The sequence below is a fragment of the Rhinoraja longicauda genome, chromosome 15 (genome assembly GCF_053455715.1).
Source record: "Rhinoraja longicauda isolate Sanriku21f chromosome 15, sRhiLon1.1, whole genome shotgun sequence".
Lineage (NCBI taxonomy): Eukaryota > Metazoa > Chordata > Chondrichthyes > Rajiformes > Arhynchobatidae > Rhinoraja > Rhinoraja longicauda.
The window spans coordinates 5,486,330-5,508,428 of NC_135967.1; the positions used below are offsets into that span (position 1 = coordinate 5,486,330).

The 22,099-nt window shown below is 39.8% G+C and overlaps 1 protein-coding gene across 1 annotated transcript in view; it reads left to right on the forward strand.

The window, feature by feature from the left end:
- brwd3 (bromodomain and WD repeat domain containing 3) overlaps positions 1 to 22,099 on the forward strand; it is a 110,020-nt gene that overhangs the window by 63,624 nt on the left and 24,297 nt on the right. Inside the window, exons 24-31 of the mRNA XM_078412138.1 lie at positions 3,409 to 3,525; positions 9,579 to 9,686; positions 10,923 to 11,047; positions 12,041 to 12,123; positions 13,544 to 13,655; positions 16,072 to 16,133; positions 21,265 to 21,420; positions 21,550 to 21,670. Coding sequence (XP_078268264.1) covers positions 3,409 to 3,525; positions 9,579 to 9,686; positions 10,923 to 11,047; positions 12,041 to 12,123; positions 13,544 to 13,655; positions 16,072 to 16,133; positions 21,265 to 21,420; positions 21,550 to 21,670 — 884 coding nt within the window. The remainder of the gene's footprint in view (positions 1 to 3,408; positions 3,526 to 9,578; positions 9,687 to 10,922; positions 11,048 to 12,040; positions 12,124 to 13,543; positions 13,656 to 16,071; positions 16,134 to 21,264; positions 21,421 to 21,549; positions 21,671 to 22,099) is intronic.

Consider the following 22,099-nt stretch of genomic DNA (forward strand, 5'->3'; position numbering starts at 1 on the left):
AAAGTCGAGGTACACCACATCCACTGACTCTCCCCTGTCAATTTTCCTAGTTACATCCTCAAAAAATTCCAGTAGATTTGTCAAGCATGATTTCCCCTTCGTAAATCCATGCTGACTCGGAATGATCCTGTTACTGCTATTCCAAATGCTCAGCAATTTCGTCTTTTATAATTGACTCCAGCATCTTCCCCACCACTGATGTCAGACTAACTGGTCTATAATTACCCGTTTTCTCTCTCCCTCCTTTCTTAAAAAGTGGGATAACATTTGCTATCCTCCAATCCACAGGAACTGATCCTGAATCTATAGAACATTGAAAAATGATCTCCAATGCTTCCACTATTTCTAGAGCCACCTCCTTAAGTACCCTGGGATGCAGACCATCAGGCCCTGGGGATTTATCAGCCTTCAGTCCCATCAGTCTACCCAAAACCCTTTCCTGCCTAATGTGGATTTCCTTCAGTTCCTCCATCACCCTAGGTTCTCCGGCCCCTAGAACATTTGGGAGATTGTGTGTATCTTTCTCAGTGAAGACAGATCCAAAGTAACGGTTTAACTCGTCTGCCATTTCTTTGTTCCCCATAATAAATTCCCCTGCTTCTGTCTTCAAGGGACCCACATTTGCCTTGACTATTTTTTTCCTCTTCACGTACCTAAAAAAACTTTTGCTATCCTCCTTTATATTATTGGCTAGTTTACCCTCGTACCTCATCTTTTCTCCCCGTATTGCCTTTTTAGTTAACTTTTGTTGCTCTTTAAAAGAGTCCCAATCCTCTGTCTTCCCACTCTTCTTTGCTATGTTATACTTCCTCTCCTTAATTTTTATGCTGTCCTTGACTTCCCTTGTCAGCCACAGGTGTCTCTTACTCCCCTTAGAGTCTTTCCGCCTCTTTGGGATAAATTGATCCTGCAACCTCTGCATTATTCCCAGGAACACCTGCCATTGCTGTTCTACCGTCTTCCCTGCTAGGGCCTACTTCCAGTCAATTTTGGCCAGCTCATGCCTCTGTAATCCCCTTTGCTATACTGTAATACTGACACTTCCGATTTTCCCTTCTGCCTTTCCATTTGCAGAGTAAAACTTATCATGTTGTGATCACTGCCTCCTAATGGCTCTTTTACCTCTAGTCCCCTTATCAGATCAGGATCATTACACAACACTAAATCCAGAATTGCCTTCTCCCTGGTAGGCTCCAGTACAAGCTGTTCTAAGAATCCATCTCGAAGGCACTCTACAAACTCTTTCCTGGGGTCCATTTCCAACCTGATTTTCCCAGTCTACCTGCATGTTGAAATCTCCCATAACCACCGTAGCATTACATTTGTGACACGCCAATTTTATCTCCTGATTCAACTTGCACCCTATGTTGAGGCTACTGTTTGGGGGCCTATAGATAACTCCCATTAGGGTCTTTTTACCCTTACAATTCCTCATTTCTATCCATACTGATTCAACATCTCCTGATTCTATGTCACCCCTTGCAAGGGAATGAATATCATTCCTTACCAGCAGAGCAACCCCACCCCCTCTGTCCACCTGTCTGTCTTTTCTATACGTTGTGTACCCCTGAATATTCAGTTCCCAGCCCTGGTCCTCTTGTAGCCATGTCTCAGTGATCCCTACAACATCATACTTGCCCATGACTAACTGAGCCTCAAGCTCATCCACTTTATTTTTTATACTACGCGCATTTAAGTACAACACTTTAACTTCTGTATTTACCTCCCCTCTCACATCGGTCACAAATGGCCCTGCCCTTAATCTCTTTTCCCCTCTAGAACTTCTTTATTTTCTACAATAAAGAAAAATCCCCAAACACCTGTCCGACAGATCAGAAATACTCTTCAGGAGTTAGGTGTGGATTTGTCAATGACTGCTGTCCGCAGAAGACTTCAAGAACAGAAATAAAAAGGCTGCACTGCAAGATGCAAACCAGTGGTTCGCTGCAAAAATAGGATGGCCAGGTTACAGTTTGCCAAGAAGTACTTAAAAGAGAAACCACAGTTCTGGAAAAAGGTCTTGTGGACAGATGAGACAAAGATTAACTTATATCAGAGTGATGGCAAGAGCAAAGTATGGAGGAGAGAAGGAACTGCCCAAGATCCAAAGCATAACACCCCGACCACTGTTTCACAGATGAGGTGGTATAACCTGGGCATGTATGGCTGCTGAAGGTACTGGCTCACTTATCTTCATTGATGATACAACTGCTGAAGGTAGTAGCATAATGAATTCTGAAATGTACAGACACATTCTATCTGCTCAAGTTCAAACAAATGCCTCAGTTTAAGAATAAGGGGTAGGCCATTTAGAACGGAGATGAGGAAAAACTTTTTCAATCAGAGAGTTGTAAATCTGTGGAATTCTCTGCCTCAGAAGGCAGTGGAGGCCAATTCTCTGGATACTTTCAAGAGAGAGTTAGATAGAGCTCTTAATGAGTCGGGGGGTATGGGGAGACGGCAGGAACGGGGTACTGATTGTGGATGATCAGCCATGATCACATTGAATGGCGGTGCTGGCTCGAATGGCCTATTCCTGCACCTATTGTCTATTGTCTAAAACTCATTGGCCAGCGGTTCATTCTACAGCAAGACAATGATCCCAAACATACTGCTAAAGCAACAAAGGATTTTTTAAAGATAAAAAATAGTCAATTCTTGAGTGGCCAAGTCAATCACCTGATCTGAACCCAATTAAGCATGCCTTTTATACGCTGAAGAGAAAACTGAAATGGACTAGGCCCCAAAACAAGCATAAGCTAAGATGGCTGCAATATCAGAGAAGACACCCAGCAACTGGTGATGTCCATGAATCGCAGACTTCAAGCAGTCATTGCATGCAAAGGATATGCAACCAAATACTAAACATGACTACTTTCATTTACATGACATTGCTGTGTCACAAACATTATGGTGCCCGAAATGGGGGGACTATGTATAAAGACTGCTGTAATTTCTACATGGTGAAAAAAATTGACAATGTGCACTTTAATCACATGTGATTTTTTTTCTATTACAATTCTCAAATTGTGGAGTACAGAGACTAATAAATAAATGAGGGTATTTGTCCCAAACATTATGGAGGGCACTGTATATTCTATGTTTAATGATGGGACACTTAATGTTTTTGACTTGAGGTTTACTTTACCACTTGCAAGGGTCAAGCCACTCATCTATCATATTGATTTAATTGGTATTTTTTATTGATGTGCAGACTCAAATTAAGATGAGTGCATATAAATATTAAGTACATTTTCCTTTTAATTGTATGTGATGAATTAATAAATAAACCTTGTATTTCCTGCTTTTATTTTATGTATAGCATTGATTTTTCAAATCCATTTCTACTTCACTAATTCATATGTTGCATGATAGATTAAACTTTCATGTAGGTTTTTCCTTTTCCAGAGGGCAGGTCAACTTCTTGCATTGGATGATGTGCCTGTTGAAGAATGGATTCCTCCAGCTTGGATCAGCGATACAGTTCCACGCAGATCACCATTTGTGCCCCAAATGGGCGAAGAGGTGAGTTTTTGTTTAGTTTAGTTTTAGTTTAGAGATACAGTGCGGAAACAGGCCCTTCTGCCCACCGAGTCCACAGTGACCTGCAATCCCCACACATTAACGTTATCTACACACACTAGAGACAATTTACAATTATACCAAGCCAATTAACCTAAAACTTGTATGTCTTTGGAGTGTGGAAGGAAACCAGAGATCCTGGAGAAAACCCATGCAGGACACCCATACAGACAAGGGCCCATACAGACAAGCACCCGTAGTCAGGATCAAACCCAGGTCTCTGGCGCTGTCAGGCAGCAACTCTACCGCTGCACTACCATGCTTCCCTTTGTCACCTTTTCATATGTACAAAGTATGTCTCTGATATGGAATTGGGATTTTGCATCTTTTGCAATTTGCTTTTCCATAAATAAAATAAAATATTGTAGAATTACATTTTTAATCACTTTCTCGTCTTCATTCTTTGCCTTAAAAATATTGAACCAGCTTTATCATTGCATCTAAAATGCAGCGATCTTTATAACTGGTGATTAAAATGTATATTTTAATTGAGAACTAAGAGAATCACTGTCAGTGTTGTTCAGACACAGCCAGGTGTCTTAAGATTTTCTCATTTTTCTCTGTGAAATACTCTGCCAATGTACATGAAAAGAACAGCATTTGGGATTTGTGCACCAGAACAATACACTAGCTGCATGGTTGAATAATATGTTCATCAGTTCAGACCTCACTTTTGAGTGCAGTTTAGTGCTTGATTGAAGGGATATCCTTGTTTTCTAGTTATCTCGTTGGCTTCCTTTCATCTGTTACCTTGAGCTCTGCTTCTGCAATGGTTTAGTGTTTACCTTACAGCAAATGCCATAGATTTAATCTTTGGGCATGACCACTAAAACTGTGATGGAAGTGCTTGAAAGCATCTTTTGAGTTGGAGAATGATACGACACCTTAGGGTATTGAAGGACGCAGTTCTTTCACATAGTTCCTATGAGGAGAGACTGAGCAGACTGGGGTTGTTTTCCCTGGAGCAGAGAAGGCTGAGAGGAGACATGATCGAGGTGTACAGGATCATGAGGGGCATGGATAAGGTAGATGGCGGGGAACTTCTTCCACTGGTGGAAGGTTCAACAACGAGGGGACATAGATACAGGGTAAGGGGAGGGAGCTTTCGGGGGGATGTGAGAAAGAACTTTTTCACCCAGAGGGTGATTGGAGTCTGGAACTCACTGCCTGGGGTGGTGGTGGAGGCGGGAACACTCACAACGTTTAAGAGGCATTTGGATGGGCACTTGAAATGCTACAAAATTCAGGGCTACGGTCCAAATGCGGGAAAATGGGATTAAAATGAGACTGTGTTTGGTAACGGGCGGTGCGGACACGATGGGCCGAAGGGCCTCTTTCTGTGCTGTAGGACTCTATGACTCTATGTCCTACAATTGAGCTTTCCCACCAAAGCCCCAGGATTGGTTCATGTTGATTGTTAATTATACAGAAACAATATGTCAAGTAGCTGAAGGATGCTCCTTTGTGCTTTGGCTAATATGTTTTCTTCAATTTTAGTAATCTGAAACAGACTGATAATTAATTGAATTGCGTTATGTTTTACTAATAATTACTGTTATTTGCAATTAATTGATGTTTCAAATGTAAGTGAATATCAATGTTTTGATGGTAATAAATAATAAGACAAATGTTTGAAGTTTATTTTGCGGAGTCCTTTAGAAATAATGAACATAATTCAATAAACATAGAGGTAGTTATGGAAAAAAAAAAGATAGTCCTTAAGTTAGTGCCTTAAACTGGGGTAAGGTGGATTTCTTGTACTTGGGAGTTGTAGATTGCAGGTAGCTACGAGAGGGGGAAAACTACATCTCTTAAATGGGGGGGCATTTAAAATTGAGAAAATGCAAATTCAGGGTGAGTATGTCCCTGTAAGGATAAGGTGTTATATTGAGAGAACATTGGTTTATGAAGGATATTGAAGGTTTGATCAGGGAAAGGAGGAAGAGTATGTCAAGAATAGGAAATCGGTAGGCACGAGTAACAAGGTTTGTAGGAAAAATAAATCAGGATGGCAAAAAGATATCATGAAATTATCTTTGCAAGTAGGATCAAGGAGAATCCTAAAATCTTTTGCAAGCATATTAGAAGCAAGAAGGTAACTGAGGAAGGGGTAGGAAGCCTCAGATCGCCACAAAATGCTGGAGTTACTCCAGCATTTTGTGTCCATCCTCAGTGTAAAAAAGTATCTGCAGTTCCTTCCTTCCAGTTGCCCTCGGGAACCACAGAAAATCTACACCGCCAGTTGATCTGAGCAAGATCCCAAATGCACACTTATCAGTAATCACCAGGGAGAAGTCGTGGAGCCTGGTGAATCAAGGGAGGGATATGCAGATATTCTGGAGCACATCTATATCAGAAAGGAGTAAGTGCTAGAAATATTGGAGCACATTTTTATGCTATATGACTATGGACGTCCAAGGGGCATTTTGGTTAGCATGGACGAGTTGGGCCAAAGAGCCTTCTTCCATGCTCTATGACATTATGGTGGATTTATCCTCAGGCCCTGATAGATGCTAAATGAACAAGCGAGGAGACAGGTTTTTGCATCTTCATAATCATGGGTGGGGTACTGAAAGACTGAAGGATAGCTAATGTCCTCTTTTTCAAAAGTCTCAGTGGGAATAAGCCTGGAAACTACAGGCCAGTGAGTCTTACATCGGTGGTTTTGTGAAGGATCCCGGTGAGGCACACGCGGCGGGAGTAGCCGGGCGACTCGCCAGCAGGACCGAACCGTCCTCCGCAAACAGAAGGACAAGGACCAGCACAGAAGGTTCAGCTCGCCCGCCAGGGCGGAGACCCCGTGCCATCGACCGGAACCCGTCTGGAAGGCTCAGCTTGCCCGCTGCAGACAAAGGAACTGTGCCACTGACCGGAACCCACCCGGAAGGCCAGGCTCGCCCACCGTGGATCGAGGATCCGTGCCACGCACTGGGAACCCACTTGGAAGGCCCAGCTCGCCCGCCTAGAGTAGAAGGATTCAGACGGAGGGTCGGCAAGCAGACAGTCTACGGGAGGCAGTGTACTGCCTCGACGATGGAGCAGGCCGCTGGAGGCCCTGCAACAGCCTGAGGCTCAGCTGGACCTGGCTGCGGAGGACACCATGGCCACACTTGGCCAGGCCGACCCCACAACAGGCCTTCATGGTCAGGCGAAGAACCCCGGACTTGTAACAACTGGGACTTGAAAATGACGCCAAACTGGTGACTCTGTGTACTGTCTCATTGTACTACTGCCATACACTGCCATAATATCTGAGATGCTGATCTAAGATGTATCTAAGTGGTTTTGTATACTGATACGTACTGAACTGTATACAAAAATGAATTTCTCTGTACCTCAGTCGGTACATGTGACAAATAAACTACTATGCCATACCATACCAGAGACCATTATGTCTCATAAATCTGATTGAAGTACTTTGAGGATGTAACTAAGAGCCTTGATGAAATCAGAATGGTAGACAAGTGTTGGCTAACTCGCTTTTGGTGGTCAAATTCTCTTAGGACATAGATTAAATGGCAGCGATCTTAAGAGCATTGAGGTACAGACCTTGGCATACAAGTCCAAAGCTACCTCAAAGTGACGATATAGATGAAAGTAGCATTTGATATGCCTTCCTTCATAGGCCAAGACAGCGAGTAAGAATTGGGATGCCATGTTGTAGCTGCACAAAGCATAGGTTAGACTGTATTTAGAGTATTGTGTACAGTTTTGGTCGCCACGCTACAGGAAAGATATGGTAGCAATAGAGAGAATGTAGAAGAAATTATAGGGATGAAGGGATGTTATAAAGCAAAATTAGAAAGGCTGGGTTTATTCTTACAGGAAGTGCAGGGAATGGTATGGATCATGTACGGGAAGATGAGATCATTTTAGTTAGGCAAGAATATTCGGCGCAAAAATTGTGGACTGAAGAGTATGTTCCTGTCCTGTTCTATGTTCAAAGGCAGGAGGCTGAGGGTAACTTTACAGAAATTTACAAAATTATTCACTATAAATATGATTAATGGCACAAACTCAACTTGACTTGGTATCCAGATCCAGTGTTTGGAAATGAATGATAAACTCCTTGACAGTTAATCAAATAAATCCATTTGGTTGAATTTGTGAATAAATCATTATGTTTTCCAAAAATAGTTGATGAAGATGCTTGAAATCTGAAATTAAAAATTGGAAAATGCTGGGATGCAGAGCAGGGAAGACTGCATCTGTTGGGAGACAAACAAAATTAATCTTTCATTTGGGTGATTATGTGATGATAAATAATGAATTCAGTTAAATTTGGGCAATACTTGTAAACACACAAGAGCAGGAGAAGGCCAAATAAAGACTAATTTGCTCAGCTATTAGGTCATAATCATAAAGTCATACAGAGTGGAAACAGGGCCTTTGGCCCAACTTGCCTACACTGACTACAAGTCCTGACTACACTGGTCCCACCTGCCTGCATTTGGCCTGGATCCCTCTAAACCTATCCTATCCACGTTGCTCTAATTTTTTCTTAAATGTTGTGGTGGAACCTGTCTCAACTACCTTCTGCAGCAGCTGTTTCCATACACCTACCGCCCTTTGTGTAAATAAAGTTGCACTTCAGGTTCCTATTAAATCTTTCCCTCCTCACTTAAACATGTGTCCTTTGGTTCTCAAATATTAAATAAGATCACAGATCATACAATCTTGAGCTCAACTCTTTTTTCTGCCCATTTCATTTATTTTTGGCTCCCTCGTATTGAAAAATTAATTGTTGAATATATTCAATGATGTGGCCTTCTTGGCACTCGAGAAGAGTTTTCAAATGATTCATAGCCCAATGGAGAGAAGTTATTTCCTGCTTCCTGTTGTAAATGGACAACACATGAGGGGAAACCCTTTCAGAATTTTGAACATTTCAATGAAATCACCTTTCATTTGGCTTCATCTCCTGGTTTGTAACCTATGCAAATATATCTCCCCTCACACTAGGACTCTGAAACTGTACTTAACACTCCAACTGTAGCAAAACTACTATATACCTTTATACTTCAATCCTCTTGTAATAAAGGTTAACAGTCCACTAGCCTGACCTGTAAGCATTCTTATATTTTGTGGATGAGAACTCTGAGAATTTAGTTTCCCCAGCACGTGGAGCTTGCTACCATAAGTAGATAAGGCGAATAGGGAAGCTCAGCAAATGTGAGAGGGAGAATGGAATAAATAATAGTAGTGCACAACACTTTCCTTTCTGGCAGGGCCAAATTTACAATTCAAACCACTTTCAGGATTCGAAAAACACATTTACTGGGACATAAACATCCAGTGTTAGTCATGTAACAAATATCATGGTTCTCGTTGCTCACTCCTCATCTTGTTACTCCTTAATTGTCTTTGTTTCTCTGTACAACCTTGCCAAAGATCTCATCATCTTTACACTTTTTTTTAAATGGGCCAATCAAAAAGAAATAGCATATCGACTCTGTGGAGCCCTCAACACGGGACATCACATTCTTAAGCTGTCTACTGGTTGGGCTGCTCAAATGAAAAGATTGGGATAAAAATAACACCACTAGCATTCGGACTGTGATTCTGTCTGGAGCAGGTAGCATAGCAAGTGCGAGCAGGCAGTCGGATAGGAGTAGATTGACACATAGTAATTAGTGTGTGTGCAGCTGAATCCAATGGATCCACCCTGTTGTACACCAGAGGAATAGAAAGATTTATTGATATGGTTGATGGAATTCTGGGATTAAGTGGCTAATTTCTGGTCTTTAAATATAAACCACTGTTATGTTAATTTTCAAAGCAACTTGTTGGTGTTGGATCGATAGAGCAGAACAAATGGAAACAAGCTTTTCAAAAAATCTAACAGAAAGCAGTTTTCTGTTTGTTAATGAGATGCTGTATTGGAAATTTAAATTGTTATTTGTTCAGGATAAGTATGGAAAGGTAATTGTTCATTGAACAAATAATCAAATTTTAATCCCTTATGCTCTTAGTTAAGAATTTTGTTTATTTTCCAGGCTGTATATTTTCGTCAAGGACATGAAGCATATGTGAAAGCTGTTAAAAAAGCAAAAATATACAATGTAAACCTTCAGAAGCAACCATGGATCAAATTAGAACTCAGGGTGAGTGTGGCTATTGTAAAGGTAGTTGCCTTAAAAATCAGTTCAATTCTTTTCCACCCAACCACAAATTATTAAAAAAACTGTCTGATGTAAGATAATGTAGCTATTGTTCACAATTATTTCATTTATATTCCCTGTAAATGTTCTATTTTCGGTTCAGAATTTTAACTGCTATACTTTATTGATCTTGTGACAGTCACTCATAGAGGCTGTGTAGCTTTCAGAAGAGTTAATTATATTTATCAACTGGTATTTTTTTCAAGTCAGTTATCCAGAGGGCTTAAAATGTCAGTCAAAAATACACGAACAAATTGTGCCTTATTTGAATATGATCATTATGTATGCACACAGCACAAGGCCCTTCTGCCTACAGAGTCTGCCAACCATTCAACACCCATTTTTTGTTATTCCCCTTTCATCTTCACATTCCCATCAATTCACTCCAGATTCTTACATTTATCTACCCTGAAACCAATTTACAGTGGCCAGTTGGTATGCCAATATGGACGAAAACCAGAACAGGTTGGAAGTACTTAGATTGGGCAATGTCTGTGGAAATAGAAATAAAATAAATATTTCAAGCCAAAGACCTTTTAGAGAGAGCTAGTTAACCCCAGCTGCAAGGTGGGTGACTAGGAATGGACAATATGGAGAGTATATTCATGGTAAGGTAGGGCCAGGGCTTCAATAAACATGCTACAGATAAAATTATCTGGTTGATAGATGGATTAAATGGATTCCTTAGCAATTATAACAATTGTAGTATGGAATTGGAGAATTTAAGGGCAGCACAGCGGGAGATTTGCAGATTTGCATCACCGGAGACCTGGTTTTGATCCTGACTGTGGGTGCTGTCTGCATGGAGTTTGTTCTTGACCATGTGAATTTTCTCCAGGTGCTCCAGTTTCCTCCCACATTCCAAAGACACGCAGGTTTGTAGGTTAATTGGCTACTGTAAATTGTCCCTAGTGTGTAGGATAGAACTAGTATACGGGTGATCATTGGTTGGCGCAGACTTGGTGGGCCGAAGGGCCTGTTTTCACACGGTATCTCTAAACTACAAGTTTTTATGAGCTAAGTTGTTATTTCATGATCGATACTATTTTAGACCGTGATATGGTAGAAAAAAAAAAAGGTAGTTTAAAAATAATTAACTTACGGATTTTTACAGATAAATATCCATGAATTGTCTATTTTATGCCCAAACAAATTCCCCATTATTTTACTAAACAATAGGACCAAGAGATGGTGAAGGTCATTGGGATCAAGTATGAAGTTGGATCGCCTACATTATGCTGTCTGAAGCTTTCTCTGTTAGATCCTATAACTGGCAAAATGACCGGAGAATCTTTCTCTATTAAGTAAGTAACTGCAATTTCATCAAGAAAGATATGTATATATGCAGTTTCATCATAATAGGCAGATATTCTGATCAGTTAAAGAACAAATAATTAACTTGCAAAGCAAACTCTCAGTCACGTTTTCTTAATCAGCACATTATATTGAAGAAGCGAAGTTTGTGTTTTTATCAATTGCATATAGTTGGCATAAAGGGAATGGCATGGCAAAGATGCTCTATTTGTTTCCCTGCCGAAGTTGTAGAATGTTAGCTTTCAAACATGATGGCAGGAGTTGGTTGTCAAGGGATTATATGTTCTACTTTTTCCACAATTAAATTATATTCTAATTCTAATATATTATATATGGCACGATCTACTATTACATGACATCTCTTCGGAAAGCAACAATTGCATTATAACAGATCTACCTCTTCTTTCTGTATGGGGAAAATATAACAATCCCTTCTGATTGCTTTGGTCGGTTTATAATTTTAGCAGTTAGGGGAAGACAGTTCTGCTATTCTATGGAGGACAAAGGACAGTACTAATTTTTAATTCATAATTTCACCAATCACTTGATATCTGATGTTCTGTTACCTGAAATAGCAAGATGCTTGTGAATCTGAATGGAGAGCAGCTGGAAATTCTGAAGCCACTTCAAATTCCTAAGAACCAATTAAAATTTAAGTGAATTTTGTCCTGAGGGGTCATTACATCAGGTACTCTATACTATGTTATGTTATTGCGTTCATGCACCGTCGCAGGTGGGAAGACGTAACAAAGCAAGAATAACTAAAGCAAGGAGTAATTCCAGTTTCTTTCTGCTGCCTCCTGGTTTGGACTTAACATATTTTTCTCTGATATGTATCCAGATGTGCTGGATCCATCCATTTCTATCCTCAACGCCCAGTTTTGGATATAAGAATTTTCAATTCTGATTTATTATAAAATAAATGTAAAATGTGCTGGTGTGAATTATTAAATTACAATGAACTTCTATTTGACAATTTACAGATACCATGATATGCCAGACGTCATTGACTTTTTAGTTTTGCGGCAATTTTATGATGATGCTAAAAGGAGAAACTGGAAAGTTGGTGAGTTAGTTTTTCTCAACTAGATTCATTTGTTATCGTTTTGGGAAAGCCAGTAAAAATAAACTGTCAACAGCTTTTCTTTGAAAGTTGCTTTATTTTCAACTAAACACCAATTTTTATCCAATATATATTGCAAGTGGATATTGAGCACATTCATTGGCATCTGAGTCAAGTCGTGTTATTTTAATTTATTATTTTTTGTATTCTTGAAGGTAGATAGGATGGCACTTTTGAATTGAAAGTATATAAATCAAAGAAAATTCAAATGCTACTATATCTAAGTAGGCAAGTGGATAATATGGGAATGAGGGTCTCTGTAGAGATGGGTTTAATCTATGTGGAAGTAGAAAACATGGATAAATTCTAAATGAGTACTTTGAGCTGGTCCTCACAAAAGTGAATGAAATACTAATGTTAGAGGAAGTATGTAAAATATTTGCATTTACTCCATTTATCATTTTTTTCCCTAGAAGATTCAATACCATTTAAAAGTAGATAAATTATCAGATAAAATTATTTCTGCCTCTTGAGGGGAGCAAGAAAGAAAGTGGCAAACAGTCCGACGATAGTTTACCAATCCATTTTACTGAAAGGACTGATGGTATCATGCTACTATTGTTCTATTATTGTTGATTAAAAGAGGAAATAGATGTACTGAGATATTCGAGGCTGGTTATTGTAGCAACTAGTGAGCATGGGGAAAATAAATTGAGAGAGGTATAAATGAGCATGTTGAATTTCAGTCAGCATGGATTTTTAAGCGAGTAATGATAGAATTTTCTGAAGAGATAACAAGAGGATCAACGGACCTTTAAGATTTCAAGTATTTAAAGAGATTAGGATCAATCCTGGGTCAGCACCAGATGCTTCTTATTTTATGTCAATTGTTTCTGCATGTGCAGTGCAATAATTTCTGACTTTGTGGAAACAGCCATATGACATAACAGTGATTGTATCACAAAGCACAAAAAAGGCCCTACAACCCATCCTGTCCATGCTAGCCATCAAGTACCTATCTATACTAAAACTGTTTTCCAGCACTCGATCCATAGCTTTCTATGCCATGGCATAGAATAGTCCAGTTCATCCATCATGCCTGTGACTACTGACTTACAAGGGCTCCAGGTTAGAAAAATCTCACGCTTAAAATTTTGGCTGTTGTTTTCAAATGTCTTCATGGTCTTGTTCTTTTCGCCACACTTCCTAATTTATAACTTACTTTATCCTACAAACCAAAATATCTGTGATCCTACACTTCTGGCTGTTTGTGCATGCCTAATTTTATTTGTTCCACCATTTGGTTATTCTAAAATAATGGAGAAAGGAGTTAATGAAAACTCACGTAAAGGTTAGGTTGTAATTGATATTATTGAAGTGCTTTCTAGGGATATTTAAAGGTTTTCTGTTTCTGATTTACCAGGTGACCGATTTCGCAGTATAATAGACGATGCCTGGTGGTTTGGGTCTGTGGAGAATCAGCATCCTTTTCAGCCTGAGTATCCTGACAGTTTGTTTCAGTGTTATGATGTCTGGTGAGGAATTGGTTTCTTTTGGATGTTGTTAAAAACTTGTACAAGTATATTAAACTTGATTTGAACAAAGCTTTTTTTCGAAATGGGTAATTGGACTATTTATTCCATATGTCCAACATTTTAAATCAGTTGAAATGCTCGCTGATGTACTGTTCTGCAAACAGCTAGTTCCATGCTACTAACATTTGTCCTTCTCCGGTTTGAATTAATTTGTAGATTTAAAAAGAGTTGTATTGTTTAAGCAGTAAATGGTATATAGGAAACTTGTGCTCCTTATTTTTTTGTAATTGCACAGAATCGCAAATAGTGTCATGGCAAAGTAGCTGATAGGGATTGAAACTGCAGGTGCACTTGATAAGGTTCAAGTAACTTAATTTGCTATTCAACATTTTTGTTTGAAAATACTTATGATAGATTTCATTAGATTTCCCATTTATTTTTTGACGGTAATCAATTGCTGAGAAATTAATTTAAAATTAAGTTTTAAAATAAACCTGTTTTCCTTCTATGCAATCAGAGATTCAAGGTGCACACAATACAAGCACGGTTTATTATCTGAATCACCAGGTGCAAGACTGGGAATAGAGGGTTTAATAATATAAACTCAGTTGTTCTTTATTTGTCTCTAGATTTGTTTTTAACTACGTGTGACCTGTGCAATTTTTTTACATTAATCTGTTCCCGAAGCTGCAGGTGAATCCACAGATATTCTGTTCTACATAACCATCATCCCCTGTGTGGTAAAACTCTCCCCCCCCCAGGTTCCATTTAAATCTCTCTGTTCGCACCTTAATTCTATGCCTTCTAGTTTTAGACTCCTTTGCCCTTGGAAAAATATTGTGATTACATACCTTATTTCTGCCCTCATAATTTTTCAAATTCTCATCTCACCCTTCAGCCGCCTTCACTGTAGGGAAAGCAGTGCTAACCTATTCAATCTCTGCTTTAACTCAAGCCCTGCAATCCAGGCAATATTCTTGGAATTTTTTTGCTCCCTCTCCAGCTTTTTTAATAGCATGGCAACCATAACTACTTCAATAAAAACACATTAGCCACCTTCCTGCCTTCCAGTGCCTCATTTGGGGCTAACAATGATACAAACATCACTGCTAGCCTCAATAATTTAATCTCTTGCTTCCCATACTGTCCTGGGGTATGCTTGGTTGGGTCCTGGGAAATTATCTACCCTGACGTATTTCAAGATTGCTAACATCTCTCTTGTAATGTAGATGTAAAGACGTATTGATCTAAAATAGAATACCACATTGATCTTTAAGGAGATCTACTCTCTTCCTTTGGTCTCAATGTACTTGTAGAATTTGTTTGGATTCTTCTTTACTTATGTTCTCTTTTTTCCCTCCTAGATCCCCCCTTAAATGCTGCCCAAACTCCATGCCTCATTTATCCTAACCAGAGCTTCAATATCCCTCCTCAGCCATGTTTCTTTAATCCTGCCTACCTTGCCCTTCACTCTTAACAGGAACACGGAGGCTCGTATCTCCATTTTAAAATGGGTCTGTAACAAACTTTTTCGCAGAACTATGTGCCCAGGTATTTTAGATCAATATGTCTTTACATCTACATCTAGTATCATGAATGAGAGGGCATAGTTTTAAGGTGAGAGGGGAAAGATTTAATCAGAATCTGAGGGGCAACATTTTCACTCAAAGTGGAGGGTGTATTGAATGAGCTGCCAAAAGAGGTATTTGAGGCAGGTACAATAACAACATTTAACAGACTCTAAGGCAGGTACATGGATAGGAAATGTTTAGAGGATTGGCAGGCAAATGGGACTAGCTTAGGCAGCACTGTAGCGTGGTGGTAGATTTGCTGCCATATAGCAGCAGGGACCTTGGTTCAATCCGAACTACGGGTGCTTGTCTGTACAGAGTTTGTACGTTCTCCCTGTGACTGCGTAGGTGTTCTTTGGGTGCTCCGGTTTCTTCCTACACTCCAAAAACGTACAGGTTTGTAGGTTAATTGGTTTGGTAAAATTGTAAACCGTCCCTCGTGTGTAGGACTTTGTGAATGTACGGGGTGATCGCCGACCAGTACGGACATGTGGGCCGAAGGGCCTGTTTCTGTACTGTATCTCAAAAGTAAAGTCTAAAGTAAAGATTTGCAATAGAGAATAAAATTTATTCCCTTGGAATTTGTGTGGAGGGAAAAAAGTAAATAAATAAGCACCTTTTGTCAATTTGTGTTTCTTGCCACGTGATGCTGTTTTACAACCTAACAATCTGGTAACATTGCTTGTGAATTTCATCTTGAAATGTATTCATAGTTATCTCTTTGCCTTTTAACAATGCAAGTCTTTCAGTTTTCAAGTGAATGCATTGATTTATTGGTAAAACCTTGTATTGTTTTGGAGTTTTGTGTCTGCTATTTAATTTTAATTGATGTGTGATATTTGTAGCTGGGATAATAATGAGTTGGAGAAGATGAGCCCCTGGGACATGGAACAAATACCGGAAAATGGTAGGACTCTTAACTGTACAGTATTGAAAAAAAGCATTTCTAGTTATTAAACATAATATCTCTGTGCTGTTTAAGTTTAAAGTTGGTGTTTATGGATACAGCATGGAAATAGGCATTTTGGCCCACCAAGTCCACGGCGAACATCGATCACCCATCCACACTATTTCAATGCTATTCTTCTTACCCATTCACTCCCGACACACTAGGAACAATTTTACAGCGGCCAATTAATCTACAAATCCTCAGGTCTTTGGGATGTGGGACGAAACCAGCGCAACTGGAAATCCATGGGGTCACAGAAAGAACATGCAAACTCCACACTGAGACAGCACCTGAGGTCAGGATCGAACCCAGATCCCTGGCGCAATGAGGTAGCAGCTCTATAAGCTGCACCAATGTACTGCCCACAATATTGTTTCCTTGACCATCAGAAATATGTTTTAACCATGCTGTCAATGAATTTATCTAATGTGTGAGCAATAGAAATTAGGTGAACTAACTTTCACCTGTTTAATTATGCATATTTACAATGAAAGAAAAATATTTTTAAAATAAATATCGCTCTACTTTTGTCTTCCATGCTCAAAGGGCAACACAGTGGTGCAGCTGGTTGAGCTGCTGCCTCACAGCATCAGAGACCTAGGTTTGATCCTGACCACGGGTGCTTTCTGTGTGATGTTTGCATATTCTCCCTGTGATCACGTGGTCTTCTGGGTGCTTCGGTTTCCTCCCACATCCTAAAGACATGCAGGTTTGTAGGTTAATTGGCCTCTGTAAAATTGCCCCGAATGTGTAGGGAGTAGATCAACATAGAACTAGTGTGAACAGGTAATCAATGGCCATAGGGCCTGTTTCCATGCTATGTCGGTAAGCTAAACTAGGTTTCACAGGCTGTCCTCGTGGAGTGCACCTTCAGACCAACGTGGAACTCCATTTGTCCCAAGGTCTCACAGTTGTAATTAATGCTCTGTGGTCATGGAGTCCAACCATAGTAAATTGCAACATGGACAGTTTGGATCTAATGGCATGTTTCAGTGCTATGTGCCTATTTTTAAATATATACTTTTAAAAAATCATCCTGGTGAAAATTAGGCTGTTTCATTTTTATATAAACGTATAAACTGACAATTACTGTTAATGTGCAAATTAAAGCAAATTCAAATTTATACAAAAAATAAATAAGAGATACTCAATCCCTCACTTGGTGATGGGTGGCTGGGGGAAAAGAAAGAGAATTTTGGGCTGGTGGTTGTTTCAGCATGGCTTCATTTCTTTGAACTATGAAGAACACGAGGTAACAGTTTCTGCTTAGTTAATGTGTGGCATGAACAATATTGTTGACACAAGTCATCAGACTGCCTCTTTGCAAAGCTTTGGAAGTCAGCCTCTGCCTATTGTGGTCCCAAGAAAAAGAACTTATTCTGGAAAGAATAATCATAATTTGCTCATATTTGGACCATTTTACTCCATATTGCTGATGTGTTTATTGAAGAGGATTCGTGGAGACAAAATCTATTCTAATTTGGAAAAGCATGGCCTTACTAGGGATAGTTAGCATGGCTTTGTGTGGGGTAGATCCTGACTCAAATTTGAGTTTTTTTGAGGAGTTGACAAAGGTGATTGGTGAGGGTAAGACAGTGGATGCTGTCTACATGAACTTTAGTAAAGCATTTGACAAGGTCCCTTATGGTTGACTGGTCCGGAAGATGACATAATCTGTGATTCATGATGAATTGATAACCAGAAGATTTCCTCATAAGATCCATGTTGAGTTGGTAAATTGGATACAAAAAAGGATAGTGGTGAAGGAGTGTTTTTCCGTTCGGATGTCCGTGACCAATGTGTTCTGCAAGGATCAGTGCTGGGTATATGTAAACATATATGATTTGTAAAAAAAATGTAGGTGGCCTAGTTAGTATGTTTACTGATAACATGATAATGGAGATGTGGAAAATGACAAAGATTATCAAGATGCAACGAGGATATAGATCTGTTGGAAATTTAGGTGGAGAAATGGCAGATGGAGTTTCATTTGGACAAGTATGAGGTAAAAATGCAGTTATGTAGTAAGGAGCAATGATGTACAGATGATATTGGGGTGCAAGTCCATAGCTCCTTGAAAGTGGCATTTCAAGTGGATGGGGTGGTAGAAAAGGCAAAGAGTACGCTTGTCTTTGCCTTTACACTCAGGGCATTGAGTGTAAAAGTTGGGAAGTTATATTGCAGCTGTATAAAACCTAGTTTGGGCTACATTTGAAGTATTGTGAACTGTTCTGGATGCCACACTCTTTGGAAGGATGTTGAGGCTTTGTAGAGGGTGCAGAAGAGTTTCACCTGGATGTTGCCTGGGTTTGGCTCTAAGGAGAGGTTGGTCAAATTGAATTGTTTTCTCTGGAGTGTCAGAAGTTGAAGGGTGTCCTCATAGATGCATATAAAATTGAGAGGGATAGATCAAGTAGATAGAATCTTTTTACGAGAATGGAAATGTCAAATACTCGAGGGTACAGATTTAAAGAAAGGGGGAAAATTGAAGAGAAATGGGAGGCAAGTTTATTTTTCACAGAATGGTAGGTGCCTGGAACACACGCAGAGAGACGTACAGTAAATCTTTGCTACTACGAACCTCTTTATAATGGATTTTGGTTACAACGGATGGCACGTCCCCGCAGTAATCAGACATCACTGTCTCTTTAAGAACATAGGCTGCTGGCACATTGCAGAGATCATTGAAATAGGCAAGCCATCGAAATAGGCAAGTCATTGCTTCAATCGACACTTAACAAGTTGATGCCGGGCTGCCTTCTTTGGCTGCTGCACTCCATGTGGCGAGGGCTCAGTGACGGGCTCCAAAATTCTGACCCGGTGCCCGGGCAGTGATGTAAATGGGGAAAAAACCTTTACTCTATTATAGCGGACAATTGGCAAGAACAGACACCATTACCCCCATTGTCCACTGCAACTATGGTTTACTGTATATACAATAACAATGTTTAAGAGGCATTTGTATAGCCACATGAATCTGCAAGAGATCTAGACCATTTGCAGGCAGGTGGGATTCGTAAAATTGCCATTATGGGCTGTGCAGATTCTGAGGGGCCTGTTTCTCAGCTCTGTGGCTCTGTGCTGTGGATGTCTTCCAGTAATTTGTTTTCCAATCTTCTGTCCACTCCCAGCAATACACTGACCTCCCGTGTCTACCCCCCCATCTCCACCCTACCTCCATACTGTGGTTGATAATGTAATATATTTGAACATTAGTTCTAGAAAAAATGTAGGATGCAACCAACCACAACGTTTTCAGCCTTGGATCTTCCATCAACTATGGTATTCAGTTTCACAGATCCTACTCAAAGGTGGGTTTTTGTAGAATATTCAAGAAGACAACAAAAAGACAGCCAGACTAAACCATATCATTCTGTACCATCCATTACCCAAATATTTGTGTTCATGCTCAACCTAACCTGACCAGCACCATGAATGTAGCAGTTTTAATAGGCAGTTCACATAATGATACTGGGCGGACTGTCCTGACCCGGATTAAGTGTTTTTTGAGACAAGTAACCTGACCCAAATATTTTGTTGACAATGAACCCAACACAATTTTGGAGGTCAAACCAGGCCAGGACCTTCACAGTGAATGGTAGAGCCCTGGGGAGTATTGTGGAGAGGGGTCAAGAAGTATAGGTACATAGTTCCTTGAAAGTGGCGTCTCAGGCAGGGTGGTCAAGAAGGCTTTTGCTATATAGGACTTCGTTAGTCAGGATATTGAGTATATAAGTAGGGACACTAATATAATGTTGTATAAGATATTGATGAAACCACACTTGTTCAGCTTTGGTCACCTTGCGAGAGGAACAATGTCATTAAACTGGAAAGAGTGCGGAGAAGAATCACAAGGATGTTGGCAGACCTGTGGGTTGACCTGTAGGGAGACGTTAGACAGGATAGGAATTTATTCCTTGGAGCGCAGGAGGCTGAGGGGTGATCTTATAGAGAGAGGTGTATAAAATCGTGAGGGGGATAGATAGGGTGAATGCACAGTGTTTTTTACCCACATTAGGGATCAAAAACAAAAGGATGTGTTTAAGATGAAAGGGGCAAAAATTAATAGGCACCTGAAGGGCAACTTTTTTACTGAGTCTTGGTGGGTATATGGAAGAAGCTGTCACAGGAGGTATCTGAGGCAGATGCTATAATAGCATTTAAAAGATACATGGACAGATATATGGTAGTAAAGGTTTAGAATGGGCCAAACGAGAGCAAATGGAACGAGCTTAGATGGGGCATCTTGGTCTGCGTGGGCTAGCTGAGCCGAAGGGCCTCTTTCTGTGCTGTATGACTATGATATCATCAAGTCTGTCAAGTTGGCGCTGTGTAGTCTGTCCGTAATACAGAGGAATGTACAGGCGCAGTGAAGACCTGACCTCTGCCAGAAATTGAGTCTACCCAAATTTTCACTACAACGCAGAGTTCGATTCACTACCAATTCTCGATTCACCAATTCCCAGAGCATTGGAGAGATGAGTAGTCAAATCAGGATCCATCTGACCAGACACCTGGCTGTTGTTCCTTTGGCTCCTCGCAGTTGTCTCCCTTTCCTCCCCAGCCCACCCTACATGTAATGGAGGATTGTAGGGCTGGAAGTGGTTACATAGATGAGGTGGGACGTCCATGTAGTAATGTGAATGTAAAAATGTAAAGTTCCATCATTCCAAATTAAAAAGGCAAATTTATATAAGGCACTCTACTTCAAAGGTTAAGCATTTGCTTATGATCCTTTCAAGAATGTTGCCACTTTTTGGATGACTCTTTTAATTGTCGTTACATTTTTAGTGCCTTCATTTTAATAAATTTGTAAATGTTCCCTGTAATTCTCATTTTGGGATTTAATAAGAAAAACTGCACTTCTAGAAGTAATTGGGGAATGTTTCCCACGTGAATATTGGTTGAATTTTATTAGCAATTAGTCTCTTCAGATGTTTATATCTCAAATATATGTAGCTACACAGTAATTTTGAATTTGGATTTGAGATCATTCTTGCTGAGGTTTGCTGTTCATTTAATGCAATTTTAGAGGCATTATTTGCAAAGCTACTATCTTTTATTTAAGCAACTTTGTACACTTTTGCAGCTACCTACCCTGAAGAAATTGGTGCTAGTGTTCCTGTCACACCGGAAGAGCATAAAGACTTGTTATATAAACCCCAAGAAGGTGATTGGGGATCCTGCTTTGCAAATGAAGAATGTGAACGTATAATTCAGGGAATTGATCAACTGCTAGAACTTGGTACTAACTTTAATTTCCGATAATCAACTCCATTGGTGTCAATAACTTTTAAAATTGTGGTTATAGATACTTAAGATGCTTTGGATGACTTTTTCTGAGAAATTTACCAAATTTTAATTGCTTTGGCAGAGATAGCAGCACCATTTTCTGCTCCAGTGGATCTCAATGCCTATCCATTGTATTGCACTGTGGTTGCATATCCAACGGACCTGAGCACCATCAGGAGGAAATTAGAAAACAGATTTTATAGGTAGGTGTATCTTTCCATTTATTGAGGTTTGATTTGTTTCCTGACTAGATTTGCAAGACATATTAATGCTTTAATGATCCCCCTTCATGGTATTTAAATAGGGACTGTCTTTTGTGAGATGAGTTAATTTCTGACCAGAACAGAGAGGGTGACCCATGCTTTTAACCACACTAGATCATGATTATGCTAGACTAGTCAATGTCTGGCTGTGGAGAAGTTGGCCATTAATCTGAAAGAAAGTCGTTTCAGGCATTTTTACTTCAGTCTGTAATTTCTCGATTTGACAACAGCCTCTTTCTCCCTCAATCATTTCTTCTCCCCATGAGAAAAAAGAAATGTAATTGGCTGTTAAATAATGTGCTTGCTAAATCTCTATCATTTTAATGGAATAGATTTTCCAATGACCAGTGAGTCGCTTGATCTTGCTGG